At 45.3% G+C, this 15026-nt stretch overlaps 1 protein-coding gene across 1 annotated transcript in view; it reads left to right on the top strand.

The window, feature by feature from the left end:
- Nucleotides 1-7023: 7023 nt before the first annotated feature.
- The window catches only part of ulk1b (unc-51 like autophagy activating kinase 1), a 36618-nt gene continuing 28615 nt past the window's right edge, over nucleotides 7024-15026 (top strand). Inside the window, exons 1-5 of the mRNA XM_064308979.1 lie at nucleotides 7024-7674; nucleotides 8461-8553; nucleotides 8661-8702; nucleotides 13173-13205; nucleotides 13892-13928. Of these exons, the coding sequence (XP_064165049.1) occupies nucleotides 7585-7674; nucleotides 8461-8553; nucleotides 8661-8702; nucleotides 13173-13205; nucleotides 13892-13928 (295 nt within the window). The 5' untranslated portion in view covers nucleotides 7024-7584. The remainder of the gene's footprint in view (nucleotides 7675-8460; nucleotides 8554-8660; nucleotides 8703-13172; nucleotides 13206-13891; nucleotides 13929-15026) is intronic.

A 15026-nucleotide genomic window follows, 5' to 3' on the forward strand; every position in this document is an offset into this window, starting at 1 on the left:
TGTGGTGAGCGGCTTGATGCTGTGTTAGTCATAGAACCTGGTTGTCGCGGTAACAGGGTTGTTCTTTTCTTAAAAAAAACCTTTTCTATCACCAGTTCACCAGTTGTACTATGCACCCTGCCCCCCACTTCTTGAGAGGGGGTACCCCGTGGACCCCTGGCAGCCACGCCCAGACCCCAGCTGTGTAGCTGGTGCCCAATCATATTGTGTAGCTAGTGCAGGTAAACTGAATGTGCCCAATTAGGTTACATAGCTGGTTCTGGTAAACTGCATGTGCCCAATCAGAGAGAGAGAGAGAGGAGGAGCTTTGAGCAGCACTGTCAGACAGGATTGGCTACAGGTGTTCTGTTATTCACTTCCTGCGGAAGGCAAATGATTCCTGAACAGCCACAACCAAGATACACACGTCATTGGGACCCCACGATACACACGTCATTGGGACCCCACGATACACACGTCATTGGGACCCCACGATACACACGTCATTGGGACCCCACGATACACACGTCATTGGGACCCCACGATACACACGTCATTGGGACCCCACGATACACATGACATTGAGTCCCCGTGTATTTTTCACATTTCCTGTTGGATCCCCAGCAAGCCTTCAAGGTCACAGATTTATCATCTCAAAGAGCCGAAAGGGGTACTGATCAGCAGCAGAGCTGAAACGAAGTCTGCTGAATCACCAATGCTAAGTGCTAACAGGCTCTCTTGTCATGCAAATAAACCATGTTTCATTTGAATATGAAGGAGGGAGAGAGAGGGAAGGAGGGTGGGAGAGAGGGAGGAGAGAGAGAGAAAGGGATGGAGGGAGGAGAGAGAAGAAGAGGGAAGGAAGAGAGAGAAAGAGAGGGAGGAGAGGCAGAGAGAGGGAGGGCGGAGAGACAGAGAGAGGGAGAGAGAGAGAGCAAGGGAAGGAGGGAGAGAGAAGAGAGAGGGAGGAGAGAGAGAAAGAGATCCAGGATGTGCTGCACAGGCTCCTGGGCAGGTGGTCTTGCCAGGGTTCCTCTGGGTGGTTTAGGGAAGATGAATCCTTCATCTACTAGAACCTCACACTATTCAACTCTGTGTGCGCATGTGTATGTGTGAGTGTGTGTGTGTCTGTGTGTGTGAGTGTGTGTGTGGGTGTGTGTAGTGTGGTGGGTGTGTGGGAGATGGTAGTGTGTGGTGGGGTAAGTGTGTGTGAGGGTGTGTGTGGGGGTAAGTGTGTGTTTGAGGGTGTGTATGTGTGTGTGAGGATGTGTGTGTGTGAGAGAGGGTGTGTGTGAGGGTGGGTGTGAGGATGTGTGTGTGTGTGAGGGTGTGTGTGTGTGTGAGTGTGTGTGGGGGTGTGAGGATGTGTGTGTGTGAGGGTGTGTGTGTGTGTGGGGGTGTGAGGATGTGTGTGAGGGTGTGCGTGTGAGGGTGTGTGTGTATGAGTATGTGAGTGTGTGTGTGTGTGAGGGTGTGTGTGTGTATGAGTATGTGAGTGTGTGTGTGTGTGAGGGTGTGTGTGTGTATGAGTATGTGAGTGTGTGTGTGTGTGAGGGTGTGTGTATGAGTATGTGTGTGTGTGTGTGAGGGTGTGTGTGCGTGCGTGTCTGTGTGTGTGTGTGTGTGAGTATGTGAGTGTGTGTGTGTGTGAGGGTGTGTGTGTGTATGAGTATGTGAGTGTGAGGGTGTGTGTATGAGTATGTGTGTGTGTGTGTGAGGGTGTGTGCGTGCGTGGGGGTGTGAGGATGTGTGTGTGTGTGTGAGGGTGTGTGTGTATGAGTATGAGTGTGTGTGTGTGTGAGGGTGTGTGTATGAGTATGTGAGTGTGTGTGAGGGTGTGTGTGTGTATGAGTATGTGAGTGTGTGTGTGTGAGGGTGTGTGTGCGTGCGTGCGAGCTTGTGTCTGTGACCGCAGTGTTTTGGGCTGCATTGCCTGCTCTGCTCTGCTCTGTAAGTTAGGGTCGAGCTTTTGGGACCAATGAGTTTGAGACAGATGGATAGCTGAGGGGCCCGCGGTCGGGGGGAAGGGGGGGGGGTGTCGTCGGGGGTTGCTCGACAGATCCGAGATGCGTGAGAGGTTTTCGGATCAGCCGAAACGCTTATCCTGGAGGGAGAGGTACAAAGGAGCAGTCTGAAGTCTTTCATCATGGAGTCCACAGTGCTGTCCCCCTCCACGCCACACGCCGTCAGAGAATGCTAAGCAGCTCCATCGGCGTGGTAACGGCCGGGGTGGGGGATGCTCGGAGCTCTCCAGCTGATACTCATCTGCTCCAAGTTTGCCACGCCCACCTTAACCCTACCTTTCCCAACCCACCCCCGCGTACTACTGGTGGTAATGGGGAAGTGGAGGAGAGACTTCATGAACCCAATCAAGAAGTGCTGTGAGTCACTGTTAATGCCCAGTGGTAGCTCCTCCAATTTCTGGAAGAGCTGTGATTGGTTAAAATCTGTAAGTCACTGATAATGCACAATAGTAACTCCGCCCAGTTGTGTGGAAGTGCTATGATTGGTTACACAGGTTGCTCAGATGCAGCAACTGTGTGACCGAGCCATTGTGTATGTATTTATTAGTGTGTGCTTCTGTGTGTGTGTGTCTGTGTGCGCATACATGTGAGTGTGTATGTGCATGTGTGTCTGTATGTGTTTTGGCATGTGCGTGAGCAGGAGTGTGAGCTGTTTCAGAGAATCTCTGGCCATCTGCTGCTGGGAAAACCATGTTTCCCTCATGGCTTGAGCCTGTGCCTGTATGTATTACCAACCATCCTGACAGGAGCAGAACACAGCATCTCTCAGAACTCTACTCACCCCCCACCCCCCCACCCCCCCGCCCTCCCCTCACACGCACACACGCACACACACTGCACACACAGAGTCACACACACACATGCACACACACACACACACACACACAGTCACACACGACTGCACATCCACATTGTGATTAATGCGGTAATGCAAATGACCTACAGTATAACTTTATTAAAGCATGCTTACAGGGACTCCTGGATGGCTATTACAGGTAAAGGTACCCACCAGGAAGAGAGGGTTCCAGGCAGGTAAAAGTCCCCACCAGGGAGAGACGGTTTCGATGGAAGGGTCCTTCCACGGCTCATCTTCCACCAGCCTCCTGTGGGAGATGCAACCCCTGTGGTCCACCTCCGGGCTGCTGAGGCGCTAAGTGCACAGCTCTGCCCTAAAAACTGAGCTGGCAGGCTGCAGAGGAGAGAGAGACCAGCACCTGGCAAGGTTCTGCTTCTGCGCAGTGTGTGTGCAGAGAGAAGAGAGACCAGCACCTGGCAGGGTCTGCCTGTTGAGCCAGCCCCTGGCAGTTTTGTGCAGCAGGGAGAAGAGAGACCAGCACCTGGCAGGGTCTGCGATTCATCATTTGGAGCACGAGAAAGTTAAAAAAAACGCTTTCAGTAACATCAGCCAATCGCGTGGCTACGGGGAAAGGTGTACAACTGCTTTGACCCACGGAGCGTTCGTCACCGGAGTACTGGGAGGTGATGCGGGCTTCAGTCCAGCTGAGCGCTGACTGATTGATTGTGAAATGACGCGAATGCCCTCGGTGCGGGCAAAGCTAAACACAGGCATGTTCCTCTGGGCACCGCAAGGACCCCTCGACTCCCCGTCAGACTGCAGTGTGAGAGCGCCGGAGGTGAACAAAAGGTAGAACAGCGGGAGGTGGAGAGAAAAACATGCGTACACCTGTGTACTGAACATCGCCCGAGGCTCTGCACTGTCAAAGCCCAGATTGTATTCTGCGACTGCGACTGCGCATCGTCACGGAGACGGTCACTATGGGAATTAAACTTTTAACTCTGAAAGGGTTGTCCAATCTTAGCTGGAAAAGGCTGGTGTGGGTGCAGGTTTTTGTTTTAGCCCAACACTAGGACACCTGATTCTGCTTATCAAAGTCTTGATTGAAAGCCATGATTCGTTTAATCAGGTATCTTAGTGCTGAGCTAAAGCAAAAACCTGCACCCACACGGGCCCTTTTCAGATTAGACTGGACACCCCTGGTTTAACAAAAATAGTAATAACAATAGCTTAATTTGTATAGCACCTTTCATACATAATGCAGCTCAAAGTGATTTACAGGAATAATAAGAGTAAAGGAAGACAGAGAATAGTCAATGATCATAGTCGGTTACACAAGTTAAAAACATAAAACAAGATTAAGAAAGGGAATAAAATAGAATATTAATAAAATATTGAAATGAAAAAAATATTGAATAATAAAATATTAAAATGAAAAGCAATTAACTATTTAACTGAAAATAATAAATGTGAATTAACAATAAAAACACAGAGCAAAAAGGGATCAATTAAAAGCCTAATTAAAAAGGAATGTTTTGAGCTGCTTTTGACAATTATTGGCAACTGAGTCTGCTGTTCTAATGGTTTGTGGGAGAGTGTTCCAGAGTATTGGTGCACAGTAATAGAAAGGACCCTGGCCACTTTTTTGGGTTTAACCACAGGTACCTTGACTAAGCCTGTTGTGGACAATCTGAGTGCTCAAGCTGGCACATAAAATAACAAGTAATCTTGGATAAAATAAGGTGCTAAACCATTAATAGCTTTATGGACAAGTAACAAGACTTTTAAATCAATTCAATAAGAAACAGGGTACCAATGTAAAGCAGCAAGGACAGCTGTAATATGTTCTCTTACACCCGTAGGTTTATGTTAAAATTCTAGTTCTCCAATAGAGTTCTTGGGCAGGCTAGTAAAAGGGGCATTATAATAGTCCAAATGGCTAGAAATAAAAGCAGGTTTCAATTTTCAGTATCTTACTGAGTTATAAAAGGTCTTTGGTTGTTTCTTAGGTGAAAAATTGCAGTCGAGGTCACCTTGTCTACGTGTGATTTATTTCAGCGTCTGAAATAACTCCTAGGTTTCTGACTTCAAAGGTTCCTGACTTTATCTGAAGTTACGTGATTAGTTTGCATCCTACAGTCTATGGTTTGCATACACTGTTAGGTTTGGTAGATCATTTATAGACAGACTCTTACGGAATGATCTCAATCTGCTAAACCATATTTCTCTCCAAATATTCTTCACATAATTCATAGGTACAGTTGTGGTGGGGGGATTAAAATTAACATTATTAAAGCAGACTAGACTAGAACTGAAACCTGCTGAGCTATACTTTGCTTTAAAGTGCACAGCACCCGGTCAGTTACTGAAAGCAGAAACTTCACAGTCTACCTCCCCAAAATGAAAATATGGAAAACATCATTTTTTAATGCAACCAATAGTTGCTTTTAAAGTAATTGCGTGCCGTTAACAGGTTTCAGAGATTATTATCTGATGTAAATAAAATGCATTTACATGTAAATTTAATGGAAAGAACTGCGTGATTCTAACTAGAGGTTGGCAATGGAGGTTTACTGGGTATCAGTGTAGGTATCAGTATAGGGCGGCAGTGTAGTATAATGGCTAAGGAGTTGGTCTTGTAACCTGAAGGTTGCAGGTTCAATTCCCCAGTAGGACACTGCCGTTGTACCCTTGAGCAAGGTACTTAACCTGCATTGCTCCAGTATATATCTAGCTGTATAATTGGATACAATGTAAGTCGCTCTAGATAAGAGCATCTGCTAAATGCCTGTATCACTGTCACCACACAGCATGAAGGTCCTGGCCTGGGCCTTTCTGTGTGGTATTTGCATTTTCTCCCTGTGTCTGTGTGAATATAAGATGCAGTATTATGGTGGATCTTTTCACTTCACAGTTTCCATATTGCAGGATTACTGGGCAGCAATATTGTACCATAGCGGTTAGCGATGTGGCTAACATTAACACTCATAACACTCCAACATTTTCAGGTTCAAATTCTAGGCAGGCCACCTGGGATTTGAACCGGTAACCGTCAAAGATACTAGCCCACATCCCGAGGTGGGGCACTGCCATTGCAGGCACGTGAGTGCAAAGTACATGTACAAGGTACTTAACCTGAGAAAATACCCAGCGGTATAATTAATTGCAAAAAGTATGCGTTACGTTGTTCTGGATAAGAGCATCTGTTAATTGCCTGAAATACAAGAGTAAACACTTCAACCTGCGCCACTGAACGATCCATGCTACCCACTTACATCAAGGGCATCTGGTTGTGCTAGTCTTACACTGCATGAGTGTATCCTGGAGAGACTGGGGTAAGATTAAAAGTCAACAAGCTGGACCCACTGGGTCAATCTCTCCATCTTTCAATCGTTCATAAATGGCAAACTGCCTTTTTCAGGTTTGCTCTCGAGGGGTGTGGAGTGGGACTCAAGCATGCGTGCTTAAACATGCGGTTCTGCTGCGGGAAGTTCAAGATCAGAACACCTGGTGCCGGGCGTTCTGCTTCTGCGACGCTGTCCCATTATATGGGATGTAAAGTAATGTAATGTAATGTATGGGGCTACCTTATGGGGTTTATCCAGTGTGTGGACACACCCACCGTCTGGTTCTGGAACATGGGCCTGTCTGGATCAGCGCACTTGCCTACTATTGAGTATACAGTTGCAACATGTATGCAACCTGTGTACTCAATAGAAGGCAAGTGCGCTGATTCGGACACGGTCCTAATCGTGCCAGCGCCGACTTTGCAATACGAAAACTCAGCACATGGTGTCAGTAGAGGTCTCCCAAGGGACAGGGAATATTTTCCAGTATATACAGACATGGCAGCTCTGTTATTATTATTATTATTATTATTATTATTATTATTATTATTATTATTATTATTATTATTATTCTGCAATGGTCGGACCGTATTTTAACCATAAAATACAAATCAGGCTAAGACATTGTAACTAACGTTCTACTGTTATTGGAACTTCACTTCTAATTCATTTCCACTAGAAGGCAAAATCTCCGCATAAACTTGCTTGACTGAGCTTAACATGTGGCATTTAAGGGTAGACTATGTAGGCTATTATGTGCACATTTTATTAACTGTATCACTACGTCAGCAATGTCAAAATTAGGTAGACTCCGCTACATCTTGTTGGCTTGGGTTGGAATAAGCAGACCCTTGACGTCAATATTGAGGCGATAGGGGAAACGCGCATGCTCACTGTCACTCGACTGTGAACAGGCGAGAGAGGTCTTTGTTAAAGCGAACGGGATGGATGGTTTTCGGCAAAGTTGTCGTAGCTTGTCAACATCAGCTTTATAAAAATAGACGCAGCTGCAGATGGATTCCAGAAAGCTAAAGACCTACAACTGGCAGTTCAGCAATGAAATTTAAAGGGTTGTTATGCTGCTGACTTCCCTCTGTATACAAACAAAACCGAGCCTGTAGTTCTTAAGGTCGTTCTCGGAGACATTTGTTATGCATTTCCTCACTATTATTGGCAAGAGGTAAGGATGCTACTTAATTCCATGGGAAAATACCGGACCTTAAGGGGGAAATAACTAATTTCCCCTTAAGCTAACTAGCTAACATGAAAGAATACGATCGTTTTGGCACAGAAATGCTGTCAATAGCTAACGTCCGAAAGGGAAAACTTTCTTGCTGCCTGGAGTTAAATAAAGGAGAGGAGTGGGTCACCCCTGAGAAGATCCCGTCGTCCTGATTTCATACTTCAGTTAGGGAGGTGAAACCGAACATCTGGAGCAATGGAGACCGTTGGAAAATTCGAGTTCAGCAGGAAAGACCTTGTTGGACACGGCGCTTTTGCAGTTGTGTTTAAAGGCAGACACCGAGAGGTAAGCGAATGTTGCAGGATGGGTTTTCAAAATCACCTATGTCAACTGTGGTCCCAATTAGATAAAATGGTAAAATAGTTCTGAATGCACGGATGGCATTCCAGGGGTTGTACACCAATAGATTTTTTTTTATTTTTTATTATTGTGAAGGCCTCGCTTTTGTTCAATACCTTGTTGTACAACATTCCACCTTAAGAGGCCTCTGACGCCGAAGATGCCAGCATTTGGTAAAGGATGAACAGCAAAACTGTCTTATTTAATAAATGTAACCTGCTATTATAAAAATGGAGCATTTAGCAGCTATATGGGAGCTGCATGGATATAATTTACCAACAAATATAGCTAGCCATTTCATGTTATTGAAACTACGCCTGATTATTATTCTTGTTGTTGTTGTTATTATTATTGTTGTTATTATTATTTGACAATAACATAATAAAACAGTTATTGTTGTATTTAACAGTCAAATTGTTTACAATATTTTAATAAATGGACTACTACGCAGACAGGACGCTTGAACAAGTCGTGACATGCCCTTACTGTCGCGCTTGTAGGCTATAGTGGATAATTTGAATGGATAGCTATTATGAACCTATAGCGTTCTATAAAAAAAAGTAGCCTATTCATTACTGTACACCTGGGAACTTGAAACTGATCGCAAAGTTAACTCACGCCGCTTATGTACAGCGTTAAACATGCCCAAACAACTGTGTGGTTTACACTGGAAAATATTAATGACCATAATCTGATTTGTATTGATTTTACATTTCTATATTTTTGTTTCAGAAACACGACTGGGAGGTTGCAGTAAAATGCATAAACAAGAAAAACCTGGCTAAATCCCAGACGCTCTTGGGGAAAGAGATTAAAATATTAAAGGTAATAATCGTTTTCCGCTCGTAGGCTACAGTGTAATGATATCGGTCACGCTATTTGCAGAACACGTTTTGGTAGCAGCTAACGCTATTTCGTTTTTTCTTCGAAAGGAGCTGAAACACGAAAACATCGTTGCCCTGCACGACTTCCAGGTAGGTGGCAGGCTGTTCGCCAGTTGTAGCTACACCCCAAGCCTGCTTACACATGGGTGGCGGTTTGGAGTGGAATTGTGCCTCGCGTAATTAATTATAACTTTATTCAACTGTCATAAACCCCAATGTATTTTCCTGCCCTGATTATCCAAATAATGTGTGTGCGAGCCTATCCTTTCAAACCATGCCCCTCCTACTTTGTAAAATACTCGGTTTTTTCCCTTTTCTCTTTTTTCTATTTTCTTTTCATGCAAACACACTTTTCCGTACAAGCCAAATAGTATTTAATAATTTTGCACAAACTTATTAAATTCCTATAAATGAGTTATAGATAGCGCGTGTCATGTCGCTTTTTCCCCGTTTGTTTGTTTTTGACGTCCTTGTGCACGCGATCGCAAATGTAACGGTTTTTGGGAATCGTCAGCACGTAGCAACATTCTGGTCATGACTACTGTCAATCTGACCGGCAGAGTCCACGTTAGACGACGGCCGTTCGTTTCCCCGAGTAAGGATGTGGTCACTGAATCAGATCAGACATAATCGTTTTTATGCCAGCATGGTCCAGCTAAAATGCTAATCTTTGGCGCAGCGGCATGCCCCAGGGTCAGAAATCAAGCACCGGCCGTTCCAGCGCCTGCAGTGGGATGCCTAATTGCGCATAACCCAGAGAGAGGCAGTGTGTCCACTGCGTCCTGTAATAGCTGGATTAGCTTCACACGCATCAGAGAATACAAGTGCTGGTTTGTGCATATTTGATTGGGAATTTCAAATTGGAGGGAAATTTCTTGTAGATTTTTAATGAAATAAAAAAAGTCAATCTTTTTCTTATTCTCTTGTATATCATACTGTTACACACCGCTGGGGTTAGAGACTCAATTTCTCACTTAGTTGTATTTGTCATTTTTATTATTATTTTTTTTTTTAAGAAGCATGTCTTTTGTATGATGTTTTTCTCCGAACCTTAAGCGAACCACGGTTCCCTCGTGTGCAGAGATGGACGCGGGAGGAGCACAGACAGACAGGGGCAGAGGTTCAGAGAGGGCCTGTAGAATTATGGGAAGGCTGTTTGTTAATCCAGGAGAAGGTGTTACAGTACTTTCAATGAAAACTACAGGCCCATTGTGCTGTGTGTCTCCACAATCCCAGGCTGGTTTCAGTTTGACTTATTACGTATTGTGCCAATGTATCCTCTGATTAGCTTCTGTATATGAGAAATGAGCTCAAGGATCCTGTGATCACAATAAACTGCAGTCTAAGGATATTTTTGACATAGCTCAGGAGGTAAGAACGGTTGTCTGGCAGTCGGAGGGTTGCTGGTTCGATCCCCCTCCCTGGGCATGTCGAAGTGTCCCTGAGCAAGACACCTAACCCCTAATTGCTCCCAACGAGCTGATTGGTACCTTTCATGGCAGCCTTTCACCATTGGTGTGTGAGTGTGTGCGTGTGAATGGGTGAATAAGAGGCATCAATTGTAAAGCGCTTTGGATAAAAGCGCTATATAAATGCAGTCCATTTACTTTTGACAATTTTGTAAGGAGTCTGTAGTTACTGATGCTAGATTTCATGACTGGAATCTTTTGTAGCTCTATTGACTGAAGCCATTTAAAACTGCAGTTTGTTCACTGAAATGTTTTCACACTTGCCACTTGTGCATTTAGAATAGGAAGCTATTTTTAGGAATCCTCATCTATTGGGGGCATTTGAAATCAGCAGTGTGGTCGTACTCTGTAGAGGAGACAGAGAGGTCAGCTCTGTTTTATGGAGTAGTGAGTGTTTAACCTTTAACCTTTGACCTTTGTGCCTTGTCCAGTACAGGATTTATTTATTTATTGTGATTGAAAATACCTCCCCAATGTCTTCTGGTTTTTTTCTTCCTGGTTAAAGTCCACCAGTGACTTTAACCACCGATGTCATAATGGATTGTTCAGTCTTGACGTCAGTGTTTAACAATCACCAGTCCATTTAACCCTTTGAAGAGTAGTTTTTTTTTTGGAATGTTTTTTTCAGAATTCTACATCAGTGTTCTAGAACTCCATTGCTTCTGATGGCCAGTAGCGATTGTTACATCAGCATTAGAATGTTCAGTCAGGAAAGTTCTAATCACATACTCGTGATCTTACACCTTAAAGGGTTAACTGTCAGCGCTGGATTCAAATTCCCACCGATTAATTCAACCTCTGATGTCACAGTGGAACGTACGCCAATGAGGCTAACCGCTGACGGCTTTCGCCGCTGTAGGACGTGCACCCGCCCACTTGGTGCTTGGGTTGGTCCGCCAAGTGGTTTATTATTGTGTGGTTCCCAAGGCCACAAGCATTTTTTTACAAAGAAGTTCATTTGGTACTCCATGTAGGGCGTCTGTTTCACATGCTGTTCCGTCCTATCACCCCTCACACGTTCAGAGTGAAGCCTTATCTCCTCAATGATTGGCGGTCTTCAGGAAGAGAAGGAAAGTGTGGTGTCTCCTTTTGGCCTGGCAAACTTCAGAACTGTCGGTGTGTTTCCCTGACCCTTTACTCAGGAGTTTTTCTGGCTTGCCTGCTTACACAGTACAACAAAAAAAAAACAAAAAGGAAAAAAAAATCATCCGTGACTGCATCCTGTCTCCCAACTATCTCCAAAAAGAAAAAGACAACACAAGTGTTTTTTTAGCCAGCAGCCGCTAGCCCCGGGATCAGCCGGTTCCTCTCGGCTGATTGGCCGCCGAGAGAAGGAGGTCAGCTGTTGCTAAGTGATAAGGGGAGGCTTCTGCAGCGGGCTTGTGTTTAAAGGCCCTCGCTGGATATTGCTCGCTGGTTGGCTGCCTGGAGAGATTAGCTCAAACCCCGTGCGCAAACTTTGCGTGCTGAATTGTACCTGGCATGGATGGTCTGAGCCGTTCCAAACGCCAAGAGCATATCTCTAAATCCTGTTTCCTCTTCTCCATTTTTTTTCTGTTTTGTCCCTCTTGTTTTTCCTCTTCGCACAGATACTGCTGCACAAAAGTCGGAGAGCTTTTGCCGTTTATCTGCTCTGGTGCACGAGGAAACTGAATGTTTTCTTTAGATGTAGTCTAATTGGGCCTGTGTGCTAAAGAATAAGTGCAAAATAAATACACAGCTATTGGGCTACGGGGAGTGGGGCCACCCTGTTCCTGCAAGACGACCGACATTCTCCCGAGATTCAGAAGTTACTTTATGTTAAAATGGTGTTCCTCTGTGCTTTGATTGTGTCAGCCATTATCAGGAGCTCCTCCCACCCTTTCTGTGTCTGAAAAAGCCCATTAGTGGAAAATGCAAAACATCCGAGACTTTGGCACGACTGTGTAAATCATTGCAGGGTTGCCCAGTTCCAGTGAGATTTGCCTCAGTCGTATTGGTAATAGTCAGGACATGGGTGCAAGAGACACATTTGCATTAAGCTAGGCCATACCAAACATGGCTGCCAAACACGTTTGATTTTTTTGCACACACATCAGCAGCTTTTGACAGCATGCACTCCAGCATTCTCGCGTGTGTCGTGCTTGCGGCTGTCGATGTGTAGAGCCTGCAGCTCACGGTTTTTTCTCTGGTCGCTCCTGGCCAAGTTCAGTGCGGTAAAACGTGCTGGTGCTCTTGCCTCTGACGTGCGTCATTGAATTTCCTAAAAAAAAAAAAAAATTCTTAAAAAGTTTAATCAATTAACTCAGTCAAACGAATCAAACTAGATAATTCCTACATTGCAAAAGCATCTCTTATTGGTCGTGCTCATGCCCAGCCCTGATGCCGTGAGTGTCAGTGGTTCTGTGCCACCCTTGGGCGGATGCCGTCGAATCAACAGTGGCACGGCCAGGATGAGCTGCCCAAAAGGGGCTCTGAAGTGCAGGTCTTCGGTGGGGTGACACGGACAGCAGCACTTCCACTGAACGGGGGGGCTCAAGGCCTTAATTCAGACCTGGGGGGGGAGCGGGGGTGTAAAACACTGATAAATAATGTTTTCCTCCTCTAGCTTCTCTAACATCAGCTTTTCTGGTGCAGTTGTGGTTCATTTATGGTTCATTACACAGAGGCACATTGTCAATAAGAGCAGCTGAGGTAAAGCAAGGTTACCTAAGGTTGGGTGTGCAAAGAACTGCTGTTACCCTCCCGTTCAGAAGGCTAAGAGGAAAACAGCACAGAACCTTGTCTCAGATTAATATGTCCCCACTCTCATGATCAGGCCCAACTGAATCAGGGTATTGTGTTAATAACATAACAAAAGAATATTTAGCTGCTAGACAGGCTGGTTTTGTGGTTGTGCCAGTTAAAGTAATCTTTCTCTCAATGTCAATTTCAACTTCAACTGTGCTGTTGGCATGACAGGAAGGACTCCAATGTTGCCAAAGCAACACAGTACTGACTATCGTAATAAACAGAAAAGGATGGTAATGTTAAGTATATATGTTACAATAAGTAAGTTTGTTCTAATAATAATATATTTATTAATTCTCAGTCATTCTCTCTCTCTCTCTAGGAAACGGCGAGCTCTGTGTACCTGGTCATGGAGGTAAGATGGCTGCCTCTTACCCAGGTCTGCTGAGGCCCTCCTCAGCTGTGTAAAACCTGTATAAACGGAGCACAGGATCGCAAGCTGTATCTCAGCAGCCCAATCGATCGCTCTTCTCCTCCCCCGTTGCGTGACAGAAAGTGGCAGTCAGGCCGGAGGCCCGGGGATCTATATTTAACTGGGCCTGTGCAGGGCAGGCCTGTACAAAATGAGTATTGTAACTTTTCGGACCTGTGTTTTGTAGCTGTTCCAGTGACCTTGATATATACACTTTTGTACGTCGCTTTGGATAAAAGCGTCTGCCAAGTAAATGTAATGCAATGTAACATTGAGTGCACAGCGGCCTCTTCTCCTCTGCTCTTACGAGCCGCCTCTCTCTCCCCTGTGCCTGAAATTGGAACTCTGTGAGCCGCCAGGAGGGGAAACGACACAGGAGGGGAAGCATTTCTGTGTTGCGCAAACTGGTTAAACAGAGCAAAAGCTTTAGTTCTTCCTCCTTTCTCACTTTCTGTTAATTCATGCTCCTTTTGTGGAAATGTTTAACGTTACTGGGCTAGTAGTTCTGTCTCTTGACCGTCCTGACCTTGTTGTTCATTTAGTCACATGATGCTTTGTGTAGCTTTGTCTGAGTGAGGTAATTTCCCTGATATTATGCTGTCTCACCTTGTGTTTTCTTTTTTCCCTAGTACTGCAATGGGGGAGACCTGGCAGACTGTCTTCACTGTGAGTCTCTTTTTCATCTTTTTGACTCCTGTCTCGTTTCCCTTCACCGCTCTCTTTAAGGTTTCCTCCCTCAGGCCAGTGTGGTTATTAGTGATGAAGCTCGCTTTCTGAAAATGAGCTGCCTGTCAGCAACTGGCCAGTACATCAGACCTCCCATGTTTAGATGAAGTCCACCAATCACATGCCAACGAGTGAGGGGTGGGGCAAGCATGGCCAAAGCATGCCTCCCAAGAGAGAGGGAGGAGGAGGGTGGGTGGAGTTGCTTCTGGTAGTTCACCAGCAGGGCAGATTCTAATGACAGATCAAAGGGATGCCTCATTATTCAAGTGAGTGCCTTTGTTCACTGGCCTTGCCTTCAGAGGAAGGCACTCTTGAGTTGTGCTCTGTGGGGTTTTTGCCCTGGTCTTGGCTGGCTTTATTCACCAGTGATTGGCTTTAAGGAGCGGAGTGGGAGGAGTTTGTATATCCTGCCATTGTGGGCACTGTCAGGAATCATGCTGCCCAGTACGTGCAGCGTGTACCCGCCATTTTCTTTTTCTGCTCCCTTTTTTATTACCGTTCATTAGCAGGTCTTTCATTGGTCATTCTACGGGGCTCTCCATCACTAATATATATGACCCTAACCCAACCTCTGACTGGGGAATCGCCCAATACTGGCATCTTATTAAACTAGACGGGCCTTTTTTGTGTTAGGGATGGTTGTGACTGTTGGGGAGTATAGGTGCAATTCTAAAGATAAAAATCATTTCTGGATCGTACTCTGTGTATGACATGGTTGCTATGACACCGCACAGTGATTTTTCAGGGCTTTTGCAGGAGCTGACCATAGATATTCTCAGAGGTGCTGTGGTAAGCCAGTGTTTTACGTGGGTGGTGACAGCGGTCACACCAGTGGTCCTGCGTCTGTTTACCCCGAGCACGTCTATGGTGGAGGCCCGTAAACCAGCGGTCAGCTGCTTAAACCACCGCTCACAATGTTGGCATGGTTTAGCGTTTGAAATGCTGGCTGTCTGTAGCCGCCATTTTGTTGCGGTTATGTGCCAGTGCTGGCGAGGCTGAAGTTAGTGTTCAGTATCTGTGCATTATTTGTTTGGAATC

Source organism: Anguilla rostrata, chromosome 14 (assembly GCF_018555375.3).
Source record: "Anguilla rostrata isolate EN2019 chromosome 14, ASM1855537v3, whole genome shotgun sequence".
NCBI classification, from domain to species: domain Eukaryota; kingdom Metazoa; phylum Chordata; class Actinopteri; order Anguilliformes; family Anguillidae; genus Anguilla; species Anguilla rostrata.